The 16,699-nt window shown below is 36.4% G+C and overlaps 1 protein-coding gene across 3 annotated transcripts in view; it reads left to right on the top strand.

Annotated features, from left to right (window-relative positions):
* septin9b (septin 9b) overlaps positions 1–16,699 on the top strand; it is a 73,265-nt gene that overhangs the window by 26,535 nt on the left and 30,031 nt on the right. For 2 of the 3 annotated variants that reach the window (XM_058778658.1, XM_058778659.1), the window contains exons 2-3: positions 3,314–3,578; positions 4,592–4,941. In XM_058778658.1, coding sequence (XP_058634641.1) covers positions 3,314–3,578; positions 4,592–4,941 — 615 coding nt within the window. Of the gene's footprint in view, positions 1–272; positions 337–3,313; positions 3,579–4,591; positions 4,942–16,699 lie in introns of those variants that run through there. The other variant, XM_058778657.1, reaches the window with a different exon arrangement.

The raw sequence follows: 16,699 nt of genomic DNA, 5'->3' as shown, positions 1-16,699 counted from the left end.
GTTGCCTTAAAATTATTAAGTAAATAATAATAATAAAAAAAGTTAAGTAAACTTGACAATTTACTTATTTTTTTTAATTATCATTTACTTAAAAAATTTTAAGGTAACGGGTTTCCTCAATTTTTTTAAGTTAAGTCAACATCACTTTCTACAGTGTAAATGTGTCTTCGCAAAACGAATATAAATCCATTATTCAATTCTCGCGCTATATGCAAATTTAACGAAGTTCAAGTCAATAAAAGCAATAGATATGCGCTGCATTTTATTCATTAACAGCTATTTTCAATATGAGAGACCGCAACAGGAGAGAGCGCGGCATCAGCGCTGGAAAGATAGGTTAGTCTCACTACTTTTAATGAAGATGATTGTGTGTTGCGTATCTGCGACTTACTTTCAGTTTCATTCGCGGCAGTTTGCGCGTCGGCTTGCTGAAGAGATACTGAGCTACTCATCCGCGGTGATGCTTGTTGCATTAGCGCTGTCATATCTGACTATAACATGCCATAAAACGCTCTCACACGTTTATTATTTTAATATTTTGGGAGGAGTAAAATTCGCATATGTGGTTTCAACAACCAGACGCATTTACACTTGTCCAGTTTCGTCTGGAATGCGGCCCAGACCACCTCCTGAAGTGGTTTGAGCGATCGGATTATCCATCTCGAATGCGTTTCGGAGGGCATTTACACCTGGTCTTTTCACGATCGGATAGCTATCCGATCAGAAAAAAATGCATGAAGTGACCAGGTGTAAACAGCCCCATAGAGAGCTCTATAGAATTGAAGAGTGTTCAGCTGTTCTGTATGAGTGAACTGGATTGCAGTCCATGATGAGTTTGATTTGACTGTCAGCAGGTGTTGGTGCAGACAATAATACATTAAAGAGGAAAGAATAAAGAATAACAGCATTGCTGCTTTTGTTACATTTATAATTGCACACACACAACTTTTGGGAATTAAAGCCTTTGGCCACCAGTTCATCCGTCCTGTCTTTAGAAGATCAACTAAAATGCTTAATTAAATAACAGAACCAGGGCAGCTCCTCTGGACATTCTGTGACCTTCAACACTCCAACAGTGACGCTGGCACTGCCACCAAAAAAAAAAAAACAGGACACTTTACAATAGGCTATGTTTACTGATGTGGTATGACCTGATATGAGATTGTTTCTTGTTTTAGGCTTGTGAGGCAGATGCTTATGGTTTATTCTAAGATTTCCTGTCGGAGTTATGAATCTGATCATACATGTCGATCTGATCATGTCCTTCTCACTTATGTTTATTGGTGAAATAGAGTGTTCTCGGTGGTCATATAAGGCGGTTGCGGCCACAATTAAATGTGTCTTTACAATAAGTACATGTAAAATGAGAAAGATTTTGATAAGCATCAAGGGATCAAAATTAACACTCACTGGGGGGGGGGGTCTGCAAGTGCCTGAGAGATTATGAAAATTAAATTCCTATCCCTCTACTGTCCAATTTACAGTTTGAATATCTCATATCCTAGTGATGGTCTTTAGCAGAAGGTGTGAATTGATGAGGAAAGGAAGCACAAATTGATTTACCAAATCTTCAACTTGATACCACAATAGTATTGTTGTTAATATTTTTCATATTTAACATGTAATTTTTGTTTTGTAAAAGCAAAATGATACCTCCTCATTTTAGGCAGGCAAATCAAATTGGACCTTCTGAGAAAAGTTGAACTACCTAGTACTTATTTCAAGGATAAACTGAGTATATTGTGCTTGTTATTTCTGCTTATATTTCAGCTGTTGTCCAATATTTTGCTTACTTTTACAGTCACTGATATCTAATAAAGTGTATTTCTGTACTAGGGCTGGACCAGAATATTCGATTATTCGAATATTCGTTCGGTGGGTTGGCATTCGATTTAAAATTTTGAGATTCGAATATTCGAATACTTTTTTTCTTTCTTCCGAACCCCTGGCATCCCCCGCGAAACGGTTCTCATTCGTGCTTGAATATGAATCGCCCATGAGTGAACGTCATGAATGTCATGATTCAGTTCATCTGGAAGAGAAGACAAAAATGCCATAGACCTCAGCTGTGTGGGAGCACTTTAAATTGAGTGAGGACAAGACAAAGGCAGTGTGCCAAATATGCGATTTGAAACTGGCCTACCACAGCAGTATGTCAAGTTCTGTAAGTACTATGCCTATAGTATATTGTTGGTGTAAAAAAACAAGCTGCTTTTATCCGCCATGCTAATCAGTAATTTTACACATGATAAAAACGTGCACTTAATTTGCTTGGAAAATAAAAATAATAAAATAATAATTTTATTTGTTTTTTGAAAGTTATTGAAAGTATTGAAAGTATGCTACCGTCTTCTTTATTTATTACAGTTCGTTGAACTTCGTTCATTTATTTTTCGTTCTTCTTTTATTTAAATAGCCTACCTTTTACGGTGTTAGTAATTACTGTGCTGTTAATTTCGGATTTGGGAGTGATTTGTTTGTTAGAAAAATGTTAGGCTGCCTTATTAAAAGTATTGCTCTTAACAGACCTGTGTGTTTTGTATCACTAATGCAGTGTGAGGCGTGAGGTGCGCCGCTTCTGGCTCGCGCGGTTCTGTAGTTTATTAAAAGTTTATTAATTCTGAACGTGTCTCGTGTCCATATTGCACCAAAATGCGACACTGCACTCCCTTGGGTCTGCAGCAACACACCCGCCACGCCTGAAGTCGATTGGATGAAAGGTTCGCGACATAATAAAAATGCAAACAGAAAGACACACAGAGATTCCTGCCTTTATTAGAGAGAAGAAAATGTTCAGCCCCCTCCCTCCGAAGCTTCGAATATTTGGTGTTGATTACTACCGAAGCTTCAAAACTCAAAAAATGGTATTCGGACCAGCCCTATTCTGTACACACTGTTGCTGTTTTAGGCCCAGTCTTTGGCCAGAGCACTGAATTTGGCTGTTCCACCCACTGAAAAATCATTATAACATAAAATGGTGTTTCATAACCCTTCTGGGCTGATAAGTGCACCCTGGTTACCATGTCACTTTTACCATCTGCAGAATATTTGCTTTAGGTTTGGGCGACGTGCCTCACAGTCTGGATGCCCTCAGCTTTCCATTACTTTGCTAACACTATAAAATATAATTGTTAGGTTGAGTACAAATGAATGCCTTCTTTTGTATTATTTACATAATTTGTATTTTAAACCTCAAATCTTTCTCTAGAATTTAATGGTTAGGTCTACATGCGTTAACTACAGAAGATAAATCTAGGAATTTAACACAATAAATTCCAAGCTGAAGGTTTTCTAATTTGTCCTTTTCCTGCAGCCCTGAAACGCTCATTTGAAGTGGAAGATGTGGACTCTTCCTCGCACTCTTCATCGCCTCACACACGGCGAGCACCATCCAATGTTCAGCGTTCGGCCATGTCCCCGACCAGCGGACGGTATTATGAGCTGGGCTCCAATGGTACCAAGCCCCCTGACACCTCAAAGCCCAAAGCTCGAACCCCTGAACCGGTGTCACGTAGGACAGAGCTAGGCTTTGACATCTCATCCAACAACTACGGAAAAGCTTTTGAAGGCTCTCCCAGGTATAAACTAAAACATGTATAGTCACAATGTATAGACACAATGTCCCTGTCAGTTACTAGATGTTATTGGCAAAACCGAAATTGCCTTGTGTGGCATTGTCTAGCAATATTCAATATTAGAACATGAATATTCAAGTCAGAACATGAAAGTGTAAAACTGCATTGGTCTTGCAAGTCCAGGTGTTCCAGTTTTCTCAGGATTTACAGCAGCAACCCCTGATTTTTATTAAGGATGATTTAGATCTGTTTTTGGATTGAAATATGCATTATACAGCAGTCAGTTTCTTTTTGTGTGTCACTGAAACTTTCACTCAACCAATTTGTTCAAAAACACTGATTCATTTAGAAACACTGCTGTCACTACTGTGTGTTACTCTGAGACATGTAATGATTTTGATTCTGCTTGGTTTTGTTCATTCAAAATTATGTTTGTCGGTGGAGCAAAAATATTGGGGAAAAAAAATAAAAAAATATTGATATAATATTTCAATATCAACATGAATGTGATTTGGTTGTAAGTAAACAGCCATGCTGATACTGAGTAAAATGGCATGATTGTGAATTAAATATTGTTTTTAAATGTAAAAGTTAAACTTCATAAGTATTTCACTATTTGGCAATTGATGGCAAATTTGTACAATCTCCTTTGTACGTTTTTGTACAACTTGCTCTTGCTGCCCCGGGGGTTGGGTTTAGGGGTGGACCTTCATGATGACATTTTATCAACAAATCATACATTTTTGTTCAAGTCAGACTATAATAATTTATATGACATCACCAACTTGTATAATACTTATGAATTCACACTGAACAGTTTTAGAAACCAGAAATTAGTACTGAGTGACTTTAAACACCAGTTTTTTGGTTTGTTTCTGGACAAGCAGAATGATGCCAACAGTGAAAAAGTGATACAAACAGTCACAGTGCATGTGTATAATGCAGATTAGTCATAGCTTGTGTAATGGATGAAATGCAACCTAAATAAAACTAGATAAAATGTTACTGTGTCCTAGTCCTGGCACGGCTCGGTTTGGGCTGAGGAGGCCAGATGTCTTGAGCCACAGTAAGACGCCTGAGACGCAGAAGCACTCAGTCACCTTCAGCAAGACACTGGAGACCATTGCCCCCATCACACGTGCAGCATCTACCATCGTTCCTCATGCCAGTGCTAAACTCCCAGAGACCACCTTCAGGAAATGCGAGCCACCTAACCCTGCAGATGGATCAGCAAGGAAGCCTGAAACCAGTGTCACCAAATCAACAGACACCAAAGGTCATGACAGTCTTCACCATCCACCAGTTACAACAAGGTGTCCATCACCTAATCACGTTGGACGGAAATCCCCTTGTTCTGACGGGCATAGTAAGTACAATCCAATTATTCATATGTATTTCTCCCAGAATAGAGGAATGAAGCTCTTGGAAAACCACACAGCTGGTCAATTGTCTTCTGATTTAAGAAAAAAAAAAAAAAAGAGAGAGAGAAAAAAAGACATTTCCATGCAAATTCAATGTTTTTTTTGTTTTGTTTTTTAAGTGGCACACATATGTTATTTCGTTAGTGTTTTTTTCTTTTGTGGTCTGTCCTGAGGTGCCTTGATCAAACACTGTGTGAAGCATAAATGTGTGTCATTATTGAGAGAAGTTCTTCTAGTCTTCTGCTTCATGTGATTTCGACTTTCTGAGTCTCATCCCCCATAGCCTGAGCTCCAAGCCTTTCTGTTTTGTGTTTGATCTCAGCTGGACACTGAACTTAAACTGACTCTGACATCCAGAATGAGCTGTTGAGTTTTGGCCCTTACTGTCCATGAGAAATTAGCAAGATGCAAATGAGCCATGAGTGGAAGAAAGCTGCAAGGCAGCCGCAGGCTTCTTACTCTGTCTGGACTGGAGCCTTTTAGTCCAGCTGTGCTTCAGACAGCCTTCATACTGAGACGTAAACATACTGTGGTAACTCAGGATCACAAAGGACCTGAGGTAGAGGAGAACTGTGCTAAATGAGAAGGGAAGTGGTCATATTTAAGTCAGTGCAGCTGTGGAGTATCTGCAAACTTTAATGGTATTTGTAGTTGAAACTATAAAAAACATCCAGAGGCTGTTTATGCCAGACTTCATTTAAAGATTAAAATTGTTATAATGAAGACTGTTGTTTATTTAAGGAACATTAAATTTGATGAATATGCTGTCGGTTGTATTTATATTTGGCATAATATAAGTGCTTTCTATTTTCTTCCAAATTTACATGCACTTTTATGGAAGGTAGAACTAACCTTATGGCTTAAAATCAGGTCATGTTTTTACTAGAGGTTACAACAGGTGTGCAACCTACAATCAGCTCACCATGTCTGACTATGATGTGTTTGCAGTCTGAAATTTTCTCTGCCTTTCATGGTTTTGATATGGTTATGATGTCACAGCAGCTCACACGGAGGTCGTTGCTAGTAAATTATTAAGGAAATGTCTACATATATCAAGTATAGAGCACTGCATTGATGATGTATTTTTGTAGGCCAGCCCAGAAGTTAGCATCACCATGGTTCCCATGATATTATCCCAACAGGATTTTTCCACTGGCTTTTGGAATATTGCAGAAAATAAGCACTGTGACCAAATAAAGTTTAGGATTCTCGGTTCATCAAGAGGATTTTGAAGAAAAACAAAATACACCAAGGCCACATGTCTTCAGCATGAGCATCACTAAGCTTCCGACAACTCTTTTGTGTGTGTGTGTGTGTGTGTGTGTGTGTGTGTGTGTGCGTGCGCACGTTTTTATGACAAATGAGGACATAAATTTGTATAATGACAAGGGTATGACATAGGTATTACAAGGAGAAGGTGACTTTTCAGGACATTACCCCATGTCCCCACTTTTCAAAACGCTTATAAATCACACAGAATGGAGTGTATTGAAAATCTGAAATAGCACAAAGTTTCTTGTAAGGGGTAGGGTTAGGTGTAGGATTGGTGTAGGGCAATAGCACATACAAATTTGTACAGTATAAAAACCATTACGCCTGTGGGATGTCCCCACTTTTCACAAAAACAAACATGTGTGAGTGTTTAAAAAAAACTGTTTCCCTGAAACTGTCTGATTTAGAATAGTTTGCCAGAGCATAATTATAAACACAATGAGGCTGTAAAAGCAGACTAGTGGAATTAATTTTCCTGTTCATGTGATGTTTATTGTCTCTGACATCCTCTGTAGTCTCATTTTGCCACTTCTTAGGTAATTGTATTTTTCGGATCTTCAAAGCCTGCAGTCTGTGCATTTGCAAGCCAGTAGTCAGTACAGAGTTGATGCACACTGAGTAAAGTAAATGGTGAAATATGTCAGTAGTGCCTGTGAAAATGATAGCATAAAAGTTGCTGATTCAATTCAATTGAGATCTAGCATCATGTCATCCTTGTGTACGATATTTAATCTCAGGAGCTACAAATGGACTGTGCCTGTGCATAGTGAACTGTAAAGCATGTTGGAAAGAAAATGTCTGCTGACAAGTTAAAATGCAGTGATGGACATGAGAAAGGGAAAAGGGCCTAGTTAAAACAACAACTCACACATTTGGATTTGATTAGTCATCCAAACTCCACCTCCTCATCATTATTACATGCACAACAGAACACACCAATGCACATGCATGCATCTAAACAACTCACACATGTACGTCACAACCAGGTACACATCCAAACATTGACAGAACACACACAATGAATGGCACACAGCACATGTGGAAACTCTCTGGGCCAGAGGAGTTCCTGTAAATGCTAAAAAATAGAGGAAAGAGCAGCTGCAGCCAAGAATGATCTAATGCTTAAATAGCAACACTGTGTGTGTACTGTATGTGTGTGTCTGTTTATGTCATGTTTATATATTTTGTATGCTAAAGGATGCCACCTTTTTTAAGAGTAGAATTAGTACCAAATTAGAAACATTTTCACTTTCTATAATACCTGGAAAAAGCATGTTCCTATTAATCTATTAATAGCGTTCTTATTCATCTAAATTACAGATGCTTGGCTGGTGCAGAACCCCCTGGAAGCACATGATTTCTTTCCTTTATAGATTAATTTATTTTCTATCCCACTATTTAGCATCTGCTAGCTCTGGTACTGTGAAATGTCCTATTAAAGTCATTATCAATTTATACTGATGCTGACCTGCCCTCAGGCACTGCATTATGGCACTAATCCCTCTGTAAAAAATAAAAAGAAGAAGAAGCAACACACACATGTTTGTTTCTGTGAATTGTGGGGACTTTCCATAGACTTCTATTACTTTTATTACTGACCAAGCAATATTTCCTATCCCCTAGCCCAACCCTAACCCTAAACCTATCCCTTACAGAAAATTAAGGGATCCCCAGCCCACCCTGAGAAAAGACTGTGAAGATAGCTTCACTGGCACAGAATCAGTGCTTAAGTAATGCTCATGGGTGCTTTTGTTCTGATCTGGCCTCTGTGTCACATAATTCATATAATTATAGTTTTTTAAAACTTCCTATTCTTGTTATACTACACCAGTTAATTGTTACCATGTCAAACATAACTGAATGGTTCATGTGAAACAATTACCCCACATTACTGTCATTTTATTTAATTTTATTATCTAATAGGTTGCGTACGCACTTATCCACAAGGGAGTTACTTTTATGAACAATTACAATAATATCTAACAGCTGGATTTTGTAGTTGGCCACAAGTATACAGTACAGTAAAGTTGGGATTTGGGCGAATTGTGGCAGAAGGCAACAGCTAGCTATGTTGTAAATGTGTGACAGATTAGGTTCCTTCCTGTTCATTCAGGTCTTTGGACAGGAAGTGACCTCACACCAAATTGTCTCACGTCCTTCCTTCCAATTGTTTCCCCATGATCTGAAATTTACTCATGTAGTATATTTTGTAGTTTTTGTATTCAGTTCTGATTTGCTATAAAACCTCACATCTGCTTAAATTCAGAAATGCTCAAACTATTTGTAATTTGTATTGTTTAATTATCCTTAATAGGCAACTGACAATCCCATTTTTTCTTAATGTCAAACAGTTCTAAACTTGGTTTTCTGACCTGTTCCTGACCTACATACACCAATCCCTGGGTCCCTCAGATCCTGTGACTCACCCTTATTGCAGAGGTTTAATTTAAAAGCTTTACTTTTGGGTCTGTAACACTGAAGTAGAGCTGTGTCTTCAGCTTCAGTGAGGTCATACTCAGATCACCCAACCAAAGAAGTTGCACATGCACTCAAGAGAGAGGGGCTGTCAAAATGGTGACAAATAGGTTTCATCAACTAAGCGCCTCCTGCTGGTAATCTAGACCCTCTGCAGAGTGTTTTGACTGGCTCCATGCCTCATCCTGTGTGTGTGTGTGTGTGTGTGTGTCAACTCACTCTCAACAGCTGAATCTGAGATAGAAAGGTATTTGAGACCTACAAGTAGAAAGAAGATACACAGATTGTTTTTGTTGCCTTTTCCTCTGTTTCTGTTGTACTCGGTCCTGTGATAAAGCTGTGGTTTTACAGTAATTTCAATATGTTTTATTACATTCATATTCAACAAGACATGTAAGCAACAACAAGTCGAGAAGAATGGTGAAAGACCACTTCTACTGTCAGCATTCATATGCTTCTACATGCAAAGCAAACTACAATTATTTTATTATAAATATATAATCAGTATATATTGATTGAACCATGAAATGTATGTACAGTACTTATGATTTGAATACATGATTGAGTAACTCTTTTTGGATTACTCATTCATTAGTAAATCACATATTAGAACTAAATTAAATAATTAGACACTACGCAACCAACAAAGGTAAATCTATCATATAATTTAATATGTTCAAAGTTAACTATATCCTGTTAACTATATCTGTAGGACATAACAGAGAAGCACTTAACATTAAAAAATTATGCAAAAAATAAAATAAATGTTTTAATAATTTTTAAGACTCTGTCCCACATACTTCATGCATACTAGCAGTCCCATGGCGTTCACTTATGGTAACACTTTATTTTGACAGTCCATTTTAGACATTCTACTAACTATAAGTAACTTTGCAACAGCATGTCAACTACCAGTATAGTTTTAGTAAACAGCCTGCTTAATATCTGCTAACTCTTTATTTTGAGTGTCTCCAACAGACATTCTACTCATTATAAGTAACTTCGTCATTTCTACTAACCCTAATCTTTACCCTAACCTAGCAGTCTACTGTAATGATAGTTAGTTGACATGTAGTTGCAAAGATACTTATAATTAGTAGAATTTCTAAAGAGGACTATCGAAATAAAGTGTAACCTTTGCATGAAGTTAAAATGTCCTATTTGTTATTTTTATGTTCAGAAGAGATCTCACAAGTGATGTGATGCACCTTTTGATGGAAAACGTTTGTTCCAGGCTCTATTAATTGAAGTCAAAAGCACAAGCTTAATGTACACAACTTCAAACAAAGTGAGGAAATTTGCAACAAGCACACCCACTTGCACTCTGTATCAGGTTCAGAAACAAAAACTTGAGTTCTTGTGTCTTTTATGTTGTTTTCGAAAAAGATGTGTGTAATGTTGACAGAGGACCCCTCTGTCTCTGAGACGAGTTGAGTTGAGATGCGTCTCTGGATATATGACAGTTCTCTCTTGATAACATTTCCGGAAACATGTGTTTACTTTACATGGTGAGAGGGAAGGTCAAGGGTAACACAAGTTTCCCACCACAATGCAAACCAGCTCCATCCAAAGGACTTTATCTTGGGGCTCAGCTGACTTAATCTTCCTCTTTTGTCTTATCCTAGATATTCTATTTTCTTGATCACTCTCTAACATTTTCTCCCTCTTTATTTCCCCTTTTTCTTTTGGTATAAGCTATATATATATATATATATATATATATATATATATATGTATATGTATATGTTTTATTTTTTTTTTGGTCACACTTTGTTTTAAGGTCCAATTCTCTCTATTAGCTATTAACTACGACTTTTACCTCAGTAAACTCCTAATTTGCTGCTTGTTAACAGTTAGTAAGGTAGTTGTTTGGTTTATCTAAAATATGGTCATGCAGAAAATTCATTAACATGTGCTTCTCAAAAACCGAGACAGCCGCTGCTAATCCTATCTGAATGCTTTAAAAAGTGTCGTAAAACAGAGATTCTCCGCTTTTCGGAGATATCGCATTTGTCTCAATAAACATAGATAAAACATAGATTTTGGTCTTTTGAACCATTGTTTAGCGTGTTTCTATGGGAATTTGAGCAAACGCAAAGTGAAAGTAAAGTGTGTTGTGCGTGCATGAAAACAAACACAAAATACCACATTTGCATGAGAGCACTCTCTGAAAAAGCCCAGATAAACACAGGACAGAGCACTTTGGCATAGAATAAACCAAAAGCAAGAATGAAAAAGTGGTACATATCGGATAAAGCACTGGAATTTTGGTATTCGCGTCGCGAGGCGATGTCCCGGTAAAATCAATTCTGATGCAGAGTGCAGCCAGCGGATCGATCCATTTGGCTGTTTTATTATGTAAATAATACTTATATAGTTCATAAAGATCATTTGCACTATTTTTTTCTATTGCACTCTATATATTTCTCACCCATTTTGTGTGTAGTTTGTGAATCATTTGCACTGCTTGTATATTTGTTGCACAAGACAATTGTTTTCACAACTTGCTGCACTGTTTGTGTTTGTTGTTCATACTCAGATTGAAAATATTTTTTTTCTGGAAAAAAAATAAATTTTTTACTGTATTTTGTTATTATATAACACTGTTTCCATTTTCTTTGCTCCCTAAATGTTTTTTTGGATACATCTATATTGTTAGTAAAGTAAATAGACCTGTTTTTCACTGAAAAGCGCCTATAACAATATTGTAGTAAATGGCTATAACTTGCTTGGGGAATGTTATATGTAGACAAAATTTTATTTGGAAGTGTAAAACACACAGATACAACTTTTTAAAGAAAAAAAATCCAAACTTCAGGAGTTTCTGTTTGAGTACACAGTAAAAAAACACCCAATTATTACTTGCGGTCTTCTTAAAATTCTAAAAATTTGTTAATTCTTAGAGAAAACAAAGGGAAAATTGGGACTTTAAATTAGCTAGACTGAAACGTCAAGTTCTCCTGTTTATAATGATATATGGCACTTGATGCTTACTGCTAGAATAGGTCTGAAAAAACAAAGAAAAGTTCAGGCGTGTCAGGTGCCCCAAAAATGTTCTAGGTCATTAAGGGTTAAGTACTAATAAACGACCAATGTGCTAGTGATATGCATGCTAGTTAATAGTGAGAATTGGTCCTTAAAATATGTAATTATTATTATTATAATAATAATTTTTTTATGTCAGTCTTTTACTCTTGTAAGAGGCTGTACAATGTAACCGTACCAAGTAAGTGACTATAAAACAAGTATACATATACATATAACTCCCCAAGAACTTCTGTATGCTTAATTTAATACATCTGCTTGACTAAAATAACAATGATCATTTTGATCAAAGTGCTTTTTGTGCTCTTTTGAGCTTTATCAGTGTGCAGTAAGGGTGTAACGGTACACAAATATGACGGTTCGGTATGTACCTCGGTTTTAATGTCACGGTTCGGTACGGTTTCGGTACAGCAAGGGGGAAAACTCAACTTCTTTTTCTTTTCTTTTTTTAAATAGTGGTTTACTGAACAAGTTGCTTTTTCTTTAAATACATTCAGTTATAGTTAAAATTTTCTTAGTGATGAAAATCTATATCAGCTTATGCTTAAAACTATAGGGAGCCCTTTTACATTATAAGGTTACAAATAGGCCTAACAACTTGACCCAAACTTAAATTTAACCCTAATGTACTGTTCAAAAACAGGTGACTTCCTGTCTGGTCCGGGTCAAATTGACCTGTATTTGATTCCATAAAAATTACAATATGAAAAAAAACAACAACAAAAAAACCATACAATCAAGTACAATCAATAAACTTTTAATATCAGTACTTTTCTTTTATGATTTATAAAAATAACCACTATTTTTAACCACTGTTTTTGACTGCCACTGCCCCACACCTGTGAAATGTTTGTGATTACACATTGTTTAACGATAATATCTTGGTCTATATCTAAAGTAATCGTAACAAACTATATATCATTTGAAAGGTTTCGGACTCTAGTTTTCATATTTGATGACTGTTTCTCAAAGAAATGACAGAGCAACAGATAACAAGCGATAGATTCTCCATTTGTGACATGGTGCCTAACATACTCTTATTCTATACGTATGTTTTTATGTGTTTTAGAGATTGAATTCAAATCAGATATTAAAGTTACTGCCCAAACTTCATAAATATTTTGAAAATTGTGGAAATATATGGTTCAGAACAATCAAACAATAAATGGAAATCAAGAGTCTCTGTATATCATCTAGTGGGAAGGTTTGGTCCTGCATCCACAAATGCGTACTTAAAAATTTATTTTTTTGAGATATCAACCTAAAATTTGGCACAAAACTTGTTCAGATGATTGGCGTTGATTTTCTTGAAGATTTGGTGGTAAACGTGTTTTGTAAAATTGCTATTTTATATAGAATATAAAAAATATATATATTTATATATTTTACATTTTCATAAATTTAAACTTCTATAACTTTTTATAAATTTACTTTTATAACTGCTTTTTATGTCTGTAGAGTTGCCTTAGAACATTAAAACAGGTGGGTCAAATTGAACCGGGAACAGTACAAATGTAACTATTTTTTTTTTAAATCATGTCAAAACACATCAGCATGTTGAAACGTTGCATGCATGTTCATGAACCTAAATGAGAAAAAGACACAGAATTTCAGGAAAAACAACATAGGTTTAATAGTATTTCAGACAAACCATGTGCAAATTCAACATCAGTCAACATCATTGCTGAGCATTTTCTCCTTAAAATGTCAGTGTACCAAAGACAGTTTCAAAAATGTGTTTTGAAACAGCCCCTATTTTCTATTGTCTCAAACATGTAACCGCTCCCATCAACTTGCGGGGTGGCGCTTTTTATATATTTTTATTATTTTTATATTTTATACCTGCAATAGCGAACAGGAACATGGTTTGTGTAATTAACATATTATTTAGCTGTTTGATAAAAGTCTAGTGATATCAGTTACTGTTATGTGTTCGACATTGTAGAGAATGATACATAAAATGCTTTACTATTCTGATACATCACCTTGTAGATGACCCTGTATGAATCGCTCTTCCTCTTCTTTGGAATCAGTTTCTGGTTCAAACATATATGGATGAATTAATTCAGTATTGCCACTTGGCATTTACTACTTCAGTTCCCCAAGTGAAAGTGGAGCAGGTAGTCCAAGTTGGTGTGCTTGAGTGAAGTTTAAAAACTTCTCCAATCCTTTTTTTTTTTTTCAATTTAATTTATACATGTTACACAAAATGCTGTACATTTCCACCAGTAGTCTGGCTGGCTGGTTTACATAAATCAGATGATACAGTACTGGACAACCATGTGTGAAAGAGAGAACTGATGCTAAGGATGTCCTATGTACACTTAAACAAATGATGCTTCTACTTACATATTTCTACTCATCTAGCTACTGTACCTTTTCAGTTCAGCCCTTAGGAAATCAGAGTTAAATGTACAGTATTGCCTGACAGCTTTACAAGCTTGCATAGGAAACTGCAGCAAATATTTGATTGAACTTTAACATACATTCAATTTACACACTCACTATTGCATTGTCATTTTAGTTATTTATCTAAAATATTGTGCTGTCACTGCTGTTATCAGCCAAGCACAAGTAGTAAATGCATCTAACATTTTTATTATTATTATTTGTTACAAATTGTAATTCATTTTGAAGTTTTTGTGCCATTACAAATAATGTATTCGGCTTCTGGCGCATCCTTAATAACAAGCATCATCACATAAGGATGTTAGTTGAACCACAATCTTGGACGTACCTCACCCTCTCCCCCGCAGTGGCCTGACTTCACTGTGTTTTCGCTGTGGACCCCAGTGAAAAGCTTTGATATGTGTGTGTTGGAGTGAGAGAAAGATAAATTATTTATTCGGTGGGAGGTGCAAAGTAACATTTAACCTACCTTATGTTCCCTTTGTGTTCTGCACATTATGACCTCATGACTCACAGCTGTCAGCTTCAGAATACCGAACAGCAGGGTTCATCCAGCTCTAGGAAGTTTCATTCTCTACTGATTACAAAGATGCGATGAACAACACTGCTGCTAATGTGGTGATTCTTGGGAGTTGTGATGTGACCTGTGGCGGAGCAACTGTAACCGAATTAGAAGCAGTGCAGGAAGTGACCTCACAACTGGAATGAATTAACAACAAACATGGGTACAATACAATGTCTGTCTTTTACTTTACCTCAGAGAAACAGGCTTTCAGTAAATGAACAAACTGTCCCAAGGATGTTTTTCTCTTTTGAATTCTTTATATATAATTTTAGAATATAATTTTTAATTAAATATTAACTAATTTCTTGCTACAACATTATGTAAAAGTTGTTCAAAATACATTTATACATAAAGGAAACCAACTTTTAGATCCCATTTAATTTTTTAGCTCAACTGTCACAGAATCAAGCACAAGGGAAACATGAAAAAAAAAAAAAAAAATAGATGGTGTCTCAGTAGACAGGATGTGACATGCTTTGTTGCCTTCCTGTGGAGGCAGTATTTTTCAGCTTTCGGACGCAGCCATTGTGTTTACAGTAAACTCAGATCTTGCAGCTGTTGAAACTCATAACTTGGTTGTTTCAAGAGTAAAAAAAGAGTGTTCTGTAAAACATGCAACTGTATAATTTAAAATATATTTCTGTTAATACTGAGTAATAGTAAAGCACAAACTTAGCATACACGGAGTAAATTAGTTCAGAAAAACCAATAAAACCAATCTTAAATGCTATCTAGTAATGAATGTCTGACCGTGGATTATGACTGTATTGAACCATTGAGACCCTTTAAGACATTGTAAGGTGACAGTTTTACTATTACCATATATCAACCTCAAACTAAATGTCCTTCAGCTGAGTAGGACAGAAAAACACCAGGGGGACAGGAAGGTATTAAACCCAAGCCTCTTCCAGATAAGAGAGGGTTTTAAATCTCTGCAGGCCTTAAGAATGAGTCATCCTCACTGCCTCAGTACTAATAAAGCTGTGAAATCAATTCCATATGCTGTAATTATAAAGCGTGCCTCTCACTATCATATCTAATCTTGCACAGCACAGACTTCCTCCTCTACACTCTCTATCTCTCTGTCCCTTTGTCTTTCTGACTGTTTTTTCTTCATTTTGCTACTGGGCAGTAATACACCTTCATTTGCTTTCTGATAACTTCCTGTAAGGAAACCAACACAAACATTCACTCTAAAACAACAAATAATTCCAGCCTAGAAATTCAGGAACAGGCTGACTATGTGTGAAGAACAACTGGCCAGTAATATTTGGATGTTTATGGTAGTTATCATGGACAGGAAGTTATGTTGTCAAACCTCTAAGGACCAATCTCTCATGTATATGCGTAATTAAGATAAGCAGAGAAAACCTAAATGACTACAGGAAATAGACTGCAGTCTCTCTCCCACCCTCTCGCCTTGTCTTTCTCTGGTCTATGGTTCTAATGAGCCTATAGGAGTGCCTGAGTAACATAATGCAGCTATTCTCAGATGTATTCAGAATTACACACTAACACATCTTGGCAGGTTACTTCATGTACCCTAAAGTCTCTCTCTCGTTATTCTCAGTGTCTGATTCCTTTCTTTAGAATTGATTTGAAGTTTCGAAAACTGAACAAAACATTGCACACATGACTGTCGTCTCATTATATTCAGTGTAGAATGCAGTTTTATCATGTCTGTGATCAGTCTTTGCTACACAACAGGTGGCTGGATGTGGTTACTTTCAGACACATGAGACTGCATCAGTGTGTTGCAGAAGAACTGTTGAGTTTAATAATTGTAATCCACCGAACACTGGTAGTTGGCTGTCCTTTAACCTTTTAAAGATACAGCATTGTTTTGTGCAGTTTAATGACTTCCTGAATTTTGCATGTTTACTTTCTTGAACATTCAAAGACTACAGACACACACGTGCATATGCACTTGTATACAC

The sequence above is a fragment of the Onychostoma macrolepis genome, chromosome 06 (genome assembly GCF_012432095.1).
Source record: "Onychostoma macrolepis isolate SWU-2019 chromosome 06, ASM1243209v1, whole genome shotgun sequence".
In the NCBI taxonomy this organism is placed as follows: Eukaryota; Metazoa; Chordata; class Actinopteri; order Cypriniformes; family Cyprinidae; genus Onychostoma; species Onychostoma macrolepis.
Note: the sequence above shows the minus strand (reverse complement) of the source record. Positions and strands in the feature narration are given on the sequence as shown.